Below are 16,945 nucleotides of genomic sequence, written 5' to 3'. Positions count from 1 at the left end.
AAACACAAGATATTTAAACCCAGCATGCATTACGGTAAAGGAAAAGAATGAAACACAGACAGGGAAGAAAACCACGCTGTGGTTACCAGTAACAATGGCAGAGGAGCAGGAACAGCCTCAGTTTTGTGTTGACTCTTAGGTGCTGGACTCTGGCACGGTGACAGGCAGTCACTAGGTGACTTGTCCAAAAGAAGCTGGCCCCCAGGGAGTCAATCAATTCCTCTAACACATCGTGGAGAGGATCAGTAAGCTACCTGGGTCCTCTGAACAACACCATTCACATATTTTAAAAATATTTTCATTATTTACAGGCTTCTAAAGACTTATGCTGGTCCAAACACTTCCATAAATAGAAAAAAAAAATAATAATGAGGAAGAACAAGAATTGCTAGACTGTAAAATATCTGCCATTGGGAAGGACAGAGTGGCAATGGTCAATGGCAAACACATAAGCCAGCGACAAGACCTGTGACTTGTAAAATTATTCACTGGACTGTGCATTGTAGGCTGATATTCGGCCACTGTTCGTGATATAGTGAAATAAGCCACACAGTAAATTCAGTGCCTCTACCTGTAGCATTGTCCAGCAATCTTTATTGCCCATAACTCCGTGTGTGTGTGCACTGTTCAGAAAGTTGATTACAGCTCTCCACTGACAGCAACGCTGCTGCTGCTTCCATAAAATGTCATGGAGTTACTCCAATTTTCTCTGTTGTCTGTAAAACCTATTTGAGTCTCAAACTAAGTTCTCTGCTCTCTGATTGTTAAGGTAAAATGAGCAGCTAGGCTTGGCTTAGAATAAGATCTCAAAATAAACCCTCAAGACTATTTTATTAGCAGTCATTTTGATTCTGGTCTTTTCTGTTCCCGCTTCTGCCCAGGCTACAGCTTTCCTTGTTAGGCAGAGCCGGAAGGGAGATGATGATGTTAAGAGTTAATAGAAGTGATTTGTTAATCAAGCAGCCTGAAAACTGGGCTTCTGATACACATATGCTCCCTGAAGGGTGTCAGTAGCAAGGTTTATTAAGTAGGTTAAATAGAAAGTCTTCTGCTAGCCTCCACAGACCGCCCAGGGCCTTCGCCTAGGTGTAATTCAAGAGATAACGTCTCAGCTGTCCCAAAACAAAGCTGCTGTCCAAGCTGAAATACAGGAAGGGAAGAAATTGAGGTATGTGCTGGAGATGAGCTTCCAGAAACCTGGGTGAGATACAGACTTGGGGCAGTAACTGGGTCAGACAGGGGTGGTAGCTTTAGGAACGCAGTCATGTGTCAATTGATTTCATGGTTTGGGATGTGTCTTGCTATTACAATGACAAAAAGCCAAGGCAGATGAAAGAAGACGCTGGGAAAGAAGAAAGAGCAGCCATCAAGCACTGTTCTTGCTCAACACCCAAAGTCTTGCTGTGGTGTCTTACCACTTTGGGGACTGCTGCTATGCAGAAGACAGCAGAGCTTGGGGCTCCAGTCATGTACACTTGAGTTCATGCATGCCAAGTGTACGTGAGCAGTGCTATCGGCTTTGTGAGAATTATGCTTTATGTGAAAAGATGAGATTGTGGGGGTTTCATTGCAGGATCAATGACTAAATAATGATGCTCAGCTTGCAAATAATAGAGGGCCTTTTAGGTTGGAGGAGACCTCTGGGGGTCATCTAGACCAATCCTCTTCTTGAAGCAGATTCATCTGCTTCAGCTCCAGGTCTGTGACCCGGTGGAGACTTGTGAAGGATGACAACAGAAATGAACCACTGGCTTTGGTGAACACTGGAAGGCTCCGCGTGAGAGCAGCAATACAATTCCTCTCCCTAAACTTGGAGCAAGTCTGAATCTTGTCCCATTCCCAGAAGGGACATTTGTTTTAGGACATCATGGGACACCAGTGTGCAGGGGAATTAAGCAAAGTCTATAAAGCTATAGACTAACTTTGCTCCCCAGACCACAAATCAAGTCCTTCTAAACGGTGTCTCATGGATGTCAATGATGCTGAGGAGGTAAATCAACAAGAATGCCTATAGTGAAACATCCAGAGCAGGGCTGAAGTGACTTGGCCAAGACAGGAGGCTGTGTGGTGCGTGGGATTAGGGAACAGAGAAAAACAGTAGTAAATCTATTACAAAAATGGAATTTGTTTTATTTTATTTTATTTTTCTTGAGGGGAAGGAATTGAGAAATAAATAGGAAATGATTCGGGATGTGCATTTATCTCACTGGTGAGCAGAATACATAAACATTGAAGACTAGCGTTAAACAGCATGAGAAATGGAGAAAGTCAATAACGATACAAAAAAAAATGACCAAGCTAACGAAGAATGAAGGGCCTTTACAGGAGGGGGAATGTGTCCTGGTTATTGATTTAGAAACTGCAGGTAGTGGTTGGAGGCTGAGAAGAAGTGGACAGTGGAAATGTCAGATATGAATTTGTGATGTGAGAAATCAGTTAGAATAATAATGCCGGTGTGCACTTCCTAAGGCACTCAGCTGCAAGGCACTCTACAGCTGTGGTTTCACAAACTTCACTGTATTTTGGTAAGGCATTATTGATGCCATTTTTCAGGTGAGTTCACTGAGGCAACAGAAAGCAAATGTGGTTTAATTTTGGGTTCCTATGCTGAACCAATTTAAAGAAAATTTTGTAAAGTTCTGCTTAACCATCCGTCCATTATAAACCATGTTGTCTCCTGGTGGCTCAGATCAAGCAGCCAAACCTCTAGCAATGCTGGAGTATCTTGGCCAGAGAGATGAACCATTGCAATGACTGCAGAACTGAGAAGGTCCCTCTTTTTGTAGGCTCCTATCACTCGAGACCTTCCACTCTATACAAATTTCTGCACATGAAGAGTGGGCAGCAGACGTATAAAATAAATTCCCTTCTGCGTGGAACTGGAGGCAGAACACAAGCCGCAGTCATGTGCCTGTAACCATTTGTGGTTTTATAAGCACAGCAAAGAGGTTTGTTGGGGCCACCTGTGCCATAGCAGGTGACCTTCCCAGCCAGTCCGTGTTGTCACAGGGAGTGCCTTTAAAACTCAAATTAGCATTGGCAGGCCTCACGGGGCTGCAGCCAGCCCGGGGAGCTGCGAGAAGTCTTATTCCACAGCTCCACAGGAGGCAAGCAAAACCTCAGGGCTCTCCTGGGGGAAGGTGTGAGCAGGCGGAGGAGCTGGCCGCGTGGGTGGGAAGCTTTCTTTGTACTCACCAGCTTGGCAGGAGGCAAACAAGAGCCTTGGGAAATCCGAGCAGTTTGTGCAGCTCTGGTGATTGCAAAGGGCTGCTCGTGAGGCTCAGCAGCTTTTGGTGACCCACCCGGGATGGCACGGGTCAAGTTGGGAAGCTGGGGAGTAGGAGTAAAGTTGAACTCCAGCATCTTGCTCCCAAGAAGCCCAGGGAAGGCAGATGTGGCACTGCCAGGGACGTGTGAGTCACAGCAAACTCCAAGAGGGAAAAGGCAAGCTGATGGAGGACAGCGTGTTTATACCTTCGGATCAGAGGCGTCGTGGGATTAGCTGCCGCTTGAGGACTCTGGTTAAGGAACTCCTTTCACCAGGGCACTTATGAAGTCCTCTGTAGTAAATACCATCTTCAGCACAACCTTGCTGTCTTTATTTGCCCATATCACTACAGTGCTGTCTCCATCCTCAAAGTTAAGATGGAATAGCTGTGAACTGTATTTTTAAAACCAGGTTCCATATCCAAATTTATTAGGTCTTTCTGAAAGCCTTAGATGGCACTCTGTATCCTAAAAACAGTAGACTACTTATAACGTATTTCACCAGTGGTGTGCAGAAGGTATACTGGATATTATCTAATACTGAAAAACCTCAGTCTCTTCATGTGAAAGAAGAAAGAAAACTAGGCAATACACTGATTTCCAGAAGGAGAAAGACACGTGATTCTTGCCCACACAAAAATGCATTCAGCACAATTGCACACAAATACTTAAGATGATTTGCCAATGTGGATGTTCAATGTTTTACTCACACTAGATTTATTAAGTGTTTCTACATATAATAAGGACAGAAAATGAAAATAAATGCATCTATATAATCCCTGGGAATATGGTTTCTTTTCTGTCAATAATAATCAAGAAAAATAGAAAAAAATGCTTTTTAAACCTTTACAGACTACCTGTTTCATTATAATTTCCCACCTGTTGCAAGATGCTGTGCTGTTCATCAGCAACAAAAGCATCTATGTGCTTCTAGAATAAACAGAGGCCAGGCCCACTGTTTCTCTCCTAGTAGGTAAGTCCCAGGTTTCATTCAACTTTGGAAGAAGCGCACTCTCGAATCATCATCCCAGGGATTTTGATCACAGGCTAGCAGTGAGATCACAGACCCACGTAAAGATAATTTTTGATTTTTAAAAGAGCTGCTCACTACCTGTGCCTGCCGAGCACAGCAGTTCCATTGCTCCATCCCATTCTCTCTTCTGCATATTCATCAGAGTAGGCTGTGTCTGCCCAAATGTTTTAATTCAAAAATGGTTGTGCTGGTGCATGTGAAATACCTGCAAACTATCCATGTCTCTGGAGATTGCTTTGTGTCCATCCCACATCCTCCCAGCTTCCAGGTTTGTCTTGGTTCCTGCCTAGCTCTTAATGTTTTATCGCGCTTACGATCAGACACGGATGGAGTTGTCAGGAAAGTTCAGAACATCAAAACACACATTCAAAAAGCATTTTAGTTCATTGCTCCCGCCTTTACATGTTCTGTTATGGAAATACAGGACTTTCCAGGCCCTGTGAGACACCAGTGATGGAAGCAGAAGAGAGCTCACCTGCGGGAGCAGCTCCGTGTGCTGGTGGACGGGCCAGGAGCGGGCACGTCGTGCTCTCCATGAGCTGGAGGCCGGTCAACACAAGCTTCGCGTGGCGTGTCTTCTTCTTCTGACTGCCCCAGAAGTCCTGTTAAGACGGATCAAGTTGTGGTATCAGGCTTACTTAATGAGAAAGTACCAAGCAAGCTGCAAGCTGTTCGCCTGAGGTGTCAATAAGGACAAGAGCGGCTTCTTGTAATGGATCAAATCCAGTGGAAAACTCCACGCTTACACAGCTCTCACCCCGACTCTTCTCCTTTGAAAAGGAGGCCAAGTAGCCAACTACCAGCAATAATAACATGCACAAGAGCTTTCAGAAGGAAGCGAGTATGTGTTGGCTTTAGCTAGCAAGGAGGAAATGCCTCCTAAGTTGTTAACTACAGAAGGCCTAGCTGGCCGCCAAAGGCTGCTGCATGGGAGTATTTTGCCGTTGCCACACAGATCCAAATCTTATCCATTGGACCAATCCCCCTTGCATGTGTAACTCCTTCCTTCAAATATAAAAACCTGCCTTATCTTTCTGTCAAAATATTTTGGTTAACGATCACGACCCAAAGCCTTCAGATATGTGAAGGGAAGGCCTCCCGTTCCCAAGTTCCAGTCTGAGCCCTGTGGGGAAGGAAATTGTTTGAAAATGTCCAAACTGCTTGGAAATAGAGAGGAGGATCTGCATACTCAAGATGTAATTCTTAAAATAAATTAATAAATAAAATAACCAAACCCCAGTGTAGCAGAGTTTGGATTACGGAAAAATCCTGTTACAGATACAGACTTTAAAAGATTTTTTTCTTTAAACCATCAGACCCTTTTGCGTTTCTTTTTTTCTCTTTGAATCCTGTTTTTCTCCCCTTGTTCTCTGCCTTCCTGGATCCCCTATAAGCTAATCTGCACAATACCCATGGCAACACCATGGGCAGCGCAGAGAAGATTATGCTCTTGTGAGCGTTGCTATACCACTAGTTTACATTTTGGCCAAAGACCCAGGATGCTCACCAGCTTAGGAGGGCAAACCTACTTGGAAGTGTTTCTAAATCTCTCGGTCCTAAAGAGCTAACACCGTCATATTTCTGCGGACTATTTCTAGTCTTTGTGCTACCTGGATATTATTTGCATCTGCGGTGTGAGAGTGGGTGAAGTGTGGCAAATGGCTGGGCTTTCTCCAGTAACCAATATTTTCTGTGCTTCTGTTTCCCAAAGGTGGAATAACGCAGGGAATTGCTGAAAACAGCCAACTCAGTCAGGGGGCAACACACCTCTAAGCAGGCACATAACGCTGCAATGAATAAATAATAGACTTGCCTTGAATAATAAACTGGCCTTGGTGAAAGGAGGGAAGAAAAAATGTATATGAGCAATGCTCTACATCTAAGAAACTCTGGGACAAGTAAAGTACGTTCCTCTGAAGGTCTCTTCTTGAAGCCTGTTGCAGTGAGCAGCCAAGAGAAGAAGGGGTTTGATATTAGTAACCTTAAGGTATTCTGTCTGGGTGTAGGGCTGCAGACTTGTAGTGTGACAGTAGGTAAGATCAGATGCCACCAGCAGTTCAAAGCCATAAAAACATCTGATATGAGCATTTTGCCACAAGGAAATGGACATTTTTGTTGAGGGACAGCGACCTGCATTCCCAGTAAGAATTGTTATGGCAGGAAAAAAAAATGTGCAAGGAGCACTGTTGAAAAAATACAGTCCTTCCTATACCAGGGACAATGTATCCCACATTTAACTAAAAAAAAGGGAAGAATTTTGTCAACAGCATGGCAGAGGTGGTGGTCCTTACATCAGATTAGTGCGAGGTGAAGACCTGACTTGGTGCCGGCTTTGGAGGACTCGCAAATGTCACCTCAGGTTATCTGGCATCTTCCTTTGGCATATTGCACAATAAACACTTTCTGCTTTTAATTCTAACCTAGTACTTGCTTATCGTGATATGATCTGGGGATTTGAATCTGAATTTGTATTTTAAAAACTTGAGAATTGGTATTTTGGCTATCATTGTTTTGCTATCATTGTTTTGCTATCATGGTATCATCATTAAAGTCATTTATCAGATGCAATAATATGAATCGTATCACACTAAAATCTTTATCTGCAAAATTGCATTTGTCACCATCGATATTATACCAGCACAACCACACAATGCACATTCTGCATTTCCAAAATTTGCTGATGTACGGCCCCATCTAACACCTGACAGAAAGAGCCCAGCACATTTCTTTAGAAGCCCACTGAAAGTTTTCCTGCGCTGTAACGAGCAGGACACTCTCTGAACATGATACGCGGGTGATGAGATCTCATGCCTTCCCTGCTCATGTATGTGCTGCTATTTAACTGTGTCTATTCTCTATTGGATCTGTGTCTGCAAATCACGAGCTTTTTCCATTCTCCAGTCTCCTCCACTGGGCTTTCAGGGATAAAAAAAAAAATAAAAAAAATAAAACATGCAATCCCATGGCAAAATGAAAATCGTCTTTGAATATTGCTTGCAAAACTGACAGCTCTACTTAACAGAAGCCATTAAATTATTTACAAAGCAGCAGCTGCTCTTGTAAAAATACAACCTCTTTTGGCATGAAAAATAAACTAGTTGATAAGTGAGAGATAAGCCATTTGACTTCTTCTTTGTGTGCTCGGCATGGTATGCAGAGCCAATTCTGCACAATCTGATGTTTACAGAGCAATCGTAATGTACGACCTCCTTAGGCAACGAGGACACAAGGAGCCTTTAAAACGCTGAAGCAAGCATTTGATCAGAACTCTTCATGCTGATCTTTGAAAAATTCAATAAGTTCAAAAAATGTAACTCCTGCTAAAGATAAAATATCAGGTTTTTGCTTCAGGAGTTGCAAATATATCCCAATGAACTCCCAGTGAACCACGCCGACTTCAGACATACTTCTAAGAAAAAGAAGTAAATAGTAGGTTTTCTGGAAAGAAACAAATCAAGGATCTGAAGTAATACAAATGGATAAGCAAGGTGCGTGCTGTAAAACACTCTAGTTTAGGAATAACCTGAACAATCACACTTTTTATTTTTTTTATTTAGGTGTTAAAACAAAATTCACTTTTTAACACGAATAGTTATTTCCATGCAAATAAATTCTTATCTCCTTGTATTATGGATGCAATTCTCTATCTATTTTTTTATCATTATTTTGGCATGTTGAAATCCAGTTCTCACATTTTTGTGAGTTAGATTTTTTTTTTTTTTAAAGGAAAATAATTGCAACAGAAGGCATCAGGTTAAGCATGATCTCACTCATTAACAGGTTGCTCCATCTTAACTCTATCCCTGGTTTTCTAAAATACATGTATTTCTGAAGCCATTGGGTAGCATTCTTCAGGTACTGAAAGTAATGGGAACTTCCATTGTTCACTTGAGTGGGGTCAGCTCTTTTCTCTCTCTCTTTTTTTTTTTTTTTTCTGGCTACAATTGTTTTCCTAAAATGCCTTTCTAAATAAACAGAATCTATTGAGATTGTTTAGTTTCAACAAATTCCTGCAGAGAAACCACTTAAGAACAACCAGCTTTGTTTGTGGGAAAAATATTAATGTCTCTGCTTGTTTTGGTCTAGCCTTCTATGGCTTCTCACTTTTAGATTATTTTTTAAATTATTTAGTTAATTTCCAGAGCTGACATATCTTCATTTGACAAAAATTCCCTGTTGAAATACTGTTTTCCCAGTACTTTTAGAACTCACTGAGAACAGCTGCTGCTGCTGAGAGAGCAGGAAAAGGTATATTAAATCAGAATATCTCCCATTTGTGTTGTAATTTAACAATTTGATACTTGAGAAGATAAGGCACTTCAATCACTACTAAGTAGAAGCAGCCCTTAATGCTAGCATAACATGTCATTATTTCACTAGTTGGATATTAGGCACATTAGCAGCAGCAAAACTGTTTCAGTGGGCGTGCCAGGAAACGTAATAATTTAAATAAAAGTTATGTGATAAAAGTAAAGAAGCAGTTAACATTTATAAACATTTTTTTTTCGGTGGGCTAGGCAGTTGTATGGTAGTCAGCAGTCTCGTGCAGCTTGCAGTGAGACCTGACGTTAAAACTTTCTTCAAATGGAAATGCGAAGTCTTCACTAGCTCCGACAGAGATTTCAATCTTTACTACTCATTTGCTCTGCTAGAATCATACACGAGATTAAGTTAACCACTATATAGGCTGAACAGCTCATTTTATGTCTCCCTGGAGCCTAGGTAGTCAGGTTCCTTAGGAACTACGCTAGCAGTGCCAATGTTATTTAATTTAAAACAAAAAAAAAAGGTGTGTCTTACAGGATGATCCAGATGTGGTAGCACCAAGCTGTGATGGGTCGCCAGCTGAAGGAGCCTGAACAACCGAGGATTTGCTCTGATTCCAGGCCCTTTCACTTCAAAGGCTTGATTGGTGTCCCAGCAATCGAGAGCTCGCACCTCTAGATTTTATCGGGTTGCCCAAACCATGTGAAGTTTGCCTCGTAATCTTGGCAGCAGGCAAGCAGCTCTCCTCTCGGCTGCTGATGCATGTGAACACGCCGGAGTGCCAAGGCTCAGCCCCAGCAACCCAAGGCTGCTATTGTTGGGTAATTACAGCAGGCATAGGAGGGAGGACATTCCTGGTGACTAGGCATTTGCTTTGTTTGGTAAGAGGTACTTTAGACCTTTTCTTTCTTTTTTCTTTTTTCTTTTTTCCTTTTTTTTTTTTTTTTTTTTTTTTTTTTTTTTTCCCATTGTAAGTGACTCTCTGGAAACACCAGTTCTGGAGGAAAGCTGGGCAAAAGCTGCTGGTGAGCACAGATATCCCCATTGCTCGGGGTGCAGGCTGCAGCAGTGGAAATGTGGGTGCGTGCTCCAAGGCACCTCGGCGAAAGCTTTCAGGGAAGCCCTGATTTCTCACAAACGATGCTCTGGAGACTCCACGGAGGCACAAACGCCTCCGGCACTGCAAGCCCCAACCCACAGCGGGCGAAGCAGGCGCTGCCGAGCTTGCGTGTTCCTTCGGCTGCTCCTCGTGACGCCCATCCGTGAGGCACACCCTCTGCCTGGCACCTCCAGCCCATGGACCGAGCTTCTCCCCTCCCAGCTTCTGCCCTCCAGGAGCAGGAAGGGGCTGTGCCGGCCAGGCGGGAGGGAGGTCGGCTGAGGGGAGAAGAAAACCATCTCAAAGGGGGGGTTAATTGAGACAGAGAGGCATCTGCAAGCACGAGACGCGGGATGGAAGTCTGCAAGCAAATGCTGCCAGCTGGAAGTTGGCCAAACTGATAAAGTGGAAAAGAAATTGAGGGTTAAATGTTTCGGATGCTGAAGGCTTGGAGTTCAAAGAGGAGCTCAAGGAACCTCCCAGCCACTAAGTCCATACATAGAGGCTCCAGGCAGGCACAAGCCTTCTGCTGGCCAGCTTTAGCCCACACAGTTTCCAAAAGGCCTGGATGAATGGTTAAGGGATATCTTTTAGCATCTGGGAGCGCTTGTGCAAGGAAGATGATGCCCAAGGGTGAGCTGCTGCTGAGGGCAGGAGGAGCTGCTTCGTACAGGGAGATGGATAATAACTGCATCTGCACACACAGGGCTGGAGGAAGGATGGGAACACATTGCTTGGTAGGAAGAGGCAGAAAGGAGCTGCTCCTCCAGGACAGGAGGTGAGGGAAACCAGGGTGAGGGAAACCGGAGCATCAGCTCCTATACCTGATGTTAACCCAGCTTCCTCCTGGTAAATAAGGACTGAGGGGTCGCAAGCAGCTCCATCCCCTAGGTGCTCTTCAACAAGACCTCCTTGGTCTTCATACAGCCCTTTCTTCAATCGGCTGAGGTCAGAGTCCTTTACAAGAGAGGTCTGCATCATCTACAGAGGGCACGGGAGCACCGCAAGGACAGCAAGGCAAGGCCACACCACGCGGTGGCTCTTGGTGCAGGAGTACATTTACAGGTGGAAAAGCCTCAGCTGCGTTATCAGGACTTTTCAAGCAGGTGCATAGCTATGCCACAGCACTGGAGCAAGGCTAGAGTTCAAGAGTTAGCTAATTGTATCTCTCTCAAAAAGGAATTGCCTCAGACCAGTTAATTTGTCAAGATAACGAATTGCAGCAATTCTCCTCCGCTGGAGCTGGGCCACTAACACTGATCTGAACTGTATTTAAACTCTTGATGACAGAGACTGAAAGAGATATTGCAATACTGGAGGTACAGGTTCCTAAAGCAAAACTGCATGTACAGCTGGTGTTGAGAGGCAGCAAGGGCATGCGAGTACACATCCTGCGTATCCCTTAGATATGAAGAAATTCCCCAGGGCATTGACTCTGGTGCCTGGGCAGGCAGAGTTCATCTTGAATATTTGGGAACGACTGAGGTCCAGAGAGGATAATATAGCACCCATCAACTCGATTCTGCAATATGAGATGAGCAGATTTTTTTAACTCCCCCCCAAAAAGAAACAAATCCTCAAAGTACTGATTTTTAGTGCCATAGTTTTCTGGTAGCAGCAACAAGACCCTCTGTGGGCCTGGTGCTGGGATTCCCATGGCACTGCATTCTGGCAAGCCCCAGGTCACTCCTGCATTTTCATCTTTTTCTTTTCTATTTTTCTTTTCTTCTTTTCTTTCTTTTCTTTTCTTTTCTTTTCTTTTCTTTTCTTTTCTTTTCTTTTCTTTTCTTTTCTTTTCTTTTCTTTTCTTTTCTTTTCTTTTCTTTTCTTTTCTTTTCTTTTTTCTTTTCTTTTCTTTTCTTTTCTTTTCTTTTCTTTTCTTTTCTTTTCTCTTCTCTTCTCTTCTCTTCTCTTCTCTTCTCTTCTCTTCTCTTCTCTTCTCTTCTCTTCTCTTCTCTTCTCTTCTCTTCTCTTCTCTTTTTCTTTTTCCTTTTCCTTTTCCTTTTCCTTTTCCTTTTCCTTTTCCTTTTTCTTTTTCTTTTTCTTTTTCTTTTTCTTTTTCTTTTTCTTTTTCTTTTTCTTTTTCTTTTTCTTTTTCTTTTTCTTTTTCTTTTTCTTTTTTCTTTTTTCTTTTTTTCTTTTTTCTTTTTTCTTCCTATGCAGCAGTAGAGATGAACAAGTTTGGATCACAGGAAGACCTTCAGTAAAAAGGCACACTTAGCCCAATGCCTGTCCTTCCCTTCTGCTAAGAGTGAAGTAGATGACACCAGATGACATCAAATGACATACGTTGTTATGCCAGACCTTCTCCTCTTGCTGCCAGGCGTTTCCTCCTCAACAAGAGAAACACAGGAACAGAATAAATCCTGTGCGTTGACTCAGGGGAACCAGAAAGATTTGGGGATAAGCAACACCATCATCCCTGGGAAGATGCTCCTGGCATGCTTAAGCAGGGGTGCAGGAACAACTTTCCTGGGACATCTCTGGGGTGCTCCTGCAGAGAAACCAGGACAAAGCCCCTGCTGCTACTGGCATCTCCTGTGCACGTGGGACACACTGAAATCTCTACCAGTTGAGCTTTCTGGCGCTAATAAAAAGCAAGAACATTTTCAGGCATTATTTCATGCTGTCAGGTAAACCAGAAATAATGTCAGGTAAAGACAGAGAGCTCTGTCACCTTTGGCAAAGACAACCTGCCTCTCACCTGGCATCGCCACTCCCTCTTTGGAAAAAGGACAAGCTGAAACCAAAATTGGTTGCTGACGAATCTGTGACTGTGCCACTGCCTTAAAAAGCAGCAGCGTGAGGCATGAGCCAGGCTTCAGAATATGCTGGCTGAACGATCCATTGTGGAAAGAAATTATTTTCTTTCTCGTGTTATTCAGAATAATCATTCCCTACCCGTAAGTCCACTTAATTTAGAAGAGCAAAGTGGCTTTTATTTTGGAATAAGTGCATCCACAGGCGAAGTTCTTTCAAAACAGCTAATCTGGCCATTGCCATATGTAAACAAGGCCTCATAAAATGATGGGGATGGTGAAGAACTCGTGAGGCCCTGGACTTCTTGCTCAATTTGCAAGCACTTACATAGACCTATCTTCCTCAGGGCTAATACAGTGATCAACAGAGCTTGCAGGAAGCCAGCTCCAATTCAAACAACACTGGCAAATTGTTGAAGAAGAAATGGGCTTTTCAAAGCTGTCTCCTGCTTGAGTTGGTCCTCACCTTTGAATACCATGGTCAAGTGGTAGTCTAGGACTCAGCTGATCTCCGAAGTGCTGACTTCCCTTCAGGTTTGATCTAAGGCTGGAGATGAAGAGCATGCAACCCCTTCTAGGACAAGCGAGTGACTCCTCAAGGATGACTTCACGTTGCTTGCACCTCATTTCTTGGCTTTGGCTGTGGTGTCAACAACGTCTTGCAGGTTGCAAAGAGGGGCTTAAATATTAATGTAGAAAATGATCAAGGGAAGAGATCTTTGCAGCATGGTTTGTTGCCTTGTGCAACACACGCCGGTCTGTTTTGCTTCCCAAGACTTTTCTGCGGCTGGCGTGCTCGTGGGAAGCAAGGGGCCCTCTCAGCCTGGAAATCTGGGCTGAGGCTGCTCTGACTGCATACGTGGTGGCTCAGCGTGGCGGCAGCGAGAGCTATGTGGGAGATGCAAAGTGACCTAGATCGGCACCCCTAATTCCTGCAGCTGTGCTAGTTGCTCCGTCCTGTGCAAGTGTGATGTGAACCAAATACCAGTCGCGTTAGGGACTGACCTTGTTTTCTTGGAGAATCCTGCGTAAAAATGGATATAACAACACTCTTGACACTTACCTCACAGGATGTTGTGAAGCTTAATTAAATGTGCGCAAAAGCATTTTGAGATCCTTAGATGAAAGGTGTTTTTATAAATGCAAATTATAATAATTACTGCTAGTAACCACCACCAACTACTGAAACAATTAATTCAGGTTGCCACAGGCCATCACAACAATGTGTGCAAAGAGGCATCAGCCATGTAATGACATATACGTTGCGTGAGAACTAAAAGCCTTAAAAATGCCATAAACAAAGAGGAAAAAGCTAGATACTTGGGGCTTGCCCCCGTGGTGCAGCCGGGGGAGGTTTCCTCTGCCACTTCCATCACCCCTGTGTCTGCACTGTGACTGCTAAGAGCCCACCGTAATGTTTGCATCAGTGGGGATAAACTCAAGACCTGACTATTTTTATAATTAATATCATAAGGAAAGTGCAAATGAGAGCCAATATCTTGGCTGACAAAAATCAGGATAATTCTGTCTTTTTTTTTTTTTGGTGAATTCTTCCACTTCCCCCCAGCCCTGCCCGCTTATAGCATCACAGAATAGACTTTGGCTAGGGGGTATTATCCAGCTGACTTTCCGAGGGCGAAAACAAAAGCTAAGCAATCAAGATGTGTCTGGCCAAATAGTTGAAGGCCCAGTGCACACATTTAGCTGACAACTGACTGAAATCTGAACCATTTTGCTCAGCCTTTCTTGTTGCTTCAAAACTGATTTGGGTTTAAATAGCTAAAACCTACAGGTGTTTAAATTCTCTCCCTTGTCAGCAGAACAGCCTCATCAGACATGGTCTGAGGATGTGGTCAGACTGGAAGAGATATCCAAAGACCCCACAGTCGAGTCCCAAAGAGCAGGCTAGCCCACCTGTGCCCCTCAGGCTTATTTCACTGCTCTCCTTTAAAGACTAAAATTCAGAAGAGTGGTAGTTACTAAGCATCCAACTTACCAAAGCAATTAGGCTAAATGCACTGCAGCTAGAAATTTAAGCAATGCACCGAATTTAATTTGAGAATTCATGGTCATAAGACTGAAACCTTTAACATTTAATCTAGCAGCAAATTAAATCAGCTTTCTGATCAAGTGAAAAATTCTATGCCATTGAAGTTTGGAAGTGCAAAGCCCACACTTATTAAAAGGAGTTTTTCTTTTAATGAAGAAAAAGTTGGGACCAGTTAGTTGCCTAACAAAAGTAACAGGAAAAAAAAATGGGAATACCATCTATAAACAAAACAATAATTAATCAGTAGTGCTTTCTGGCTTCTGGCAGACAAATGTACTCATAGGCAGTGGGTCTCATGGAAAAAAAAAAAGTCATTTATGCTGGAAGGCTGTATAGACTAAACTTACTCCAATATCAACATGCATAATGCCATGTACCATGTACCAAAATTAAAAGTGCTTACATGTTTTTTCAGTCCATTCAAAAATGATGACTTTCTATAAAACTTCTTGTGCCTTAAGAATAAGGATATCAGGCTTTGAATTTCTTGGATAAGTTTCCATAAAACAAAGGCCAAGTTTTTATGGGTCTGTGTGTTTGGGCATAGAAAATTAGCAGCACTGGTGCAACGTATACAAAACTTGCTATGCATTTGGCACTAACGTGTTATTTTAAACCTATCTGGTACAAAAATGTATTGTGATGTGCACATATGCAGGTTGTGTGTTTGCACACACATGCAGATATATATATATATATATATATATATATATATATACGTGCATAATATACACGCTGACATCCTGTTGCTCAGCTCTTAATGACACTTATACGGTGCTCTGTTCTGTGTCTCCTGGCTAAATCCTACAATATGAGATAAAACTTGGATGCATTTTCTAAAAGCACCTTAAGGCACTGGGACATAAAAGAAGTTGGGGTATTAGAGCACGCCTTGTTTTAACCATCTCTGGAGCACCCTGATTGACACTTGACAATTTACGAGAAAGGTGTGGCTAATCAAGCCACTGAAGCAGATATAAGGGCAGGTCCTCCCTGATAGGCATTTATGGGCTGTCACTCACCTGCACAGGGCTTCGCTGCACGGGCTTGCTGATAACCACCAGCACATTCCCTGGTTTGGGTGCCCAAAGGCCTTAAAAGCCAAGGTGACCGTATCGGCATCTGAAATCCCACACTAACGAGTGGACGTTTTCCTTCCCGAGCCTCGCTGTTAGAAAAGGGAATCGTTTAGAAGGAAAACGCCAAGCTTTGGAAATAGGGCACGCAGTGCTTTGTACAGCCTTTGGATGGGGAAATACATCCTTGGAGAGAGAGCAGGTTTTCATTCCCAGCCTCTTCCTTCCACTCCCTGGGAAGATCTTCCTCCGCCTGGTGTCCCTCAATTACAGGCTGGCATAAATACCAGGGTGGTTTGTGTTTTGTTTAAAATAAACCAAAAAACTCACGGAGGTAGTTTACACGACGCACTGCCTTCTGCAAACACGGCTGCTCTCTCCCTGCCTATTTAAATAAACTCCGTCAGCAGGAGCAGCGGCTGGGAAGCTCAGAGCCCCGGAGGGAGCTGTGGGCAGCTCCTGGCCTTGCTCCTGCTTCTGAAGGCAACCGGGAGGAAGGTGGATGGGAAGAGAAGCAAAGAGCCCATGCCTGGTGCTGAGAAAAAAAAAAAAAAAAAAAAACACTGAGAAAAAAATCCCCGTGGCCCCTACAGGTTCTCCCCAGCCCTGTTTCATTCCCTGTCTTGCTCCTCTTCTCACTGAAGTGCACAACAGGAGCTTGGAGATAAGATTGTGTCTCAGACAGATGCTCACCTTGTTAGAGAAATAAAATAATTATTTTTTTTTTAATGAGAAGGCAATTAACCTAGAACACATTCTCTGATACCTGTTGAATACAGCGTTGCTTGTCAGCCACTCCTTTCATCACTTAAAGTGCGTTTTGTATCCACGGAAAGCAATTAAGGTTCAATAGGGAAAGTTTGCCCTTACAAAGCATCTTTCCACATTCCTGCATTACCGTAGCGAGCTTTTCCTTTCCTTACATGCCACCACCAGCCCTTCTCACGCAGACATGCATCACCCAGAGGTGTTTGCTATCCGCCAGGCTCTGGCTATATCCTCGCAGTCCTTCCTTACAGCCTGATTCTGCTTCCTCTGCCTCGGCCCGTTGTAGGGTGGAAACTCTTCCTCCCACCCCACGTTTTGTGGGACAATTTCAGGCTGTTTTAGACGGCAGGTGATATAAAGGAAGTTTGAATAACTTTTAAGACCATTAAGACCAACTTTTACCATTTAAGATAGTAAAAAGGGAAAGAGAGAGAAGGTGCAGATAAACTGGAGTCCAGGAGATGGCTTTCTAGGCAAGCTGCATAGCATAAGGAGTGGGAGATCATCATCGTGGCAACTTTTACTATGAAAATGGCCCAGGATTACTTCACAATTTTGTATTGGCAGGTGGCCGGAGCCATTTAACCTGGCATCTTCTAAAGCCTGTAATTATCTATTAGAAGGACG

The 16,945-nt window shown here is 43.4% G+C and overlaps 1 protein-coding gene across 3 annotated transcripts in view; it reads right to left on the bottom strand.

Moving 5' to 3' along the window:
* WDPCP (WD repeat containing planar cell polarity effector) overlaps positions 1 to 16,945 on the bottom strand; it is a 147,873-nt gene that overhangs the window by 8,985 nt on the left and 121,943 nt on the right. For all 3 annotated transcript variants that reach the window (XM_072035330.1, XM_072035329.1, XM_027453429.3), the window contains one exon: positions 4,776 to 4,902. In XM_072035330.1, coding sequence (XP_071891431.1) covers positions 4,776 to 4,902 — 127 coding nt within the window. The remainder of the gene's footprint in view (positions 1 to 4,775; positions 4,903 to 16,945) is intronic.

Source organism: Anas platyrhynchos, chromosome 3, assembly GCF_047663525.1.
Source record: "Anas platyrhynchos isolate ZD024472 breed Pekin duck chromosome 3, IASCAAS_PekinDuck_T2T, whole genome shotgun sequence".
Classification (NCBI taxonomy): Eukaryota; Metazoa; Chordata; class Aves; order Anseriformes; family Anatidae; genus Anas; species Anas platyrhynchos.
Note: the sequence above shows the minus strand (reverse complement) of the source record. Positions and strands in the feature narration are given on the sequence as shown.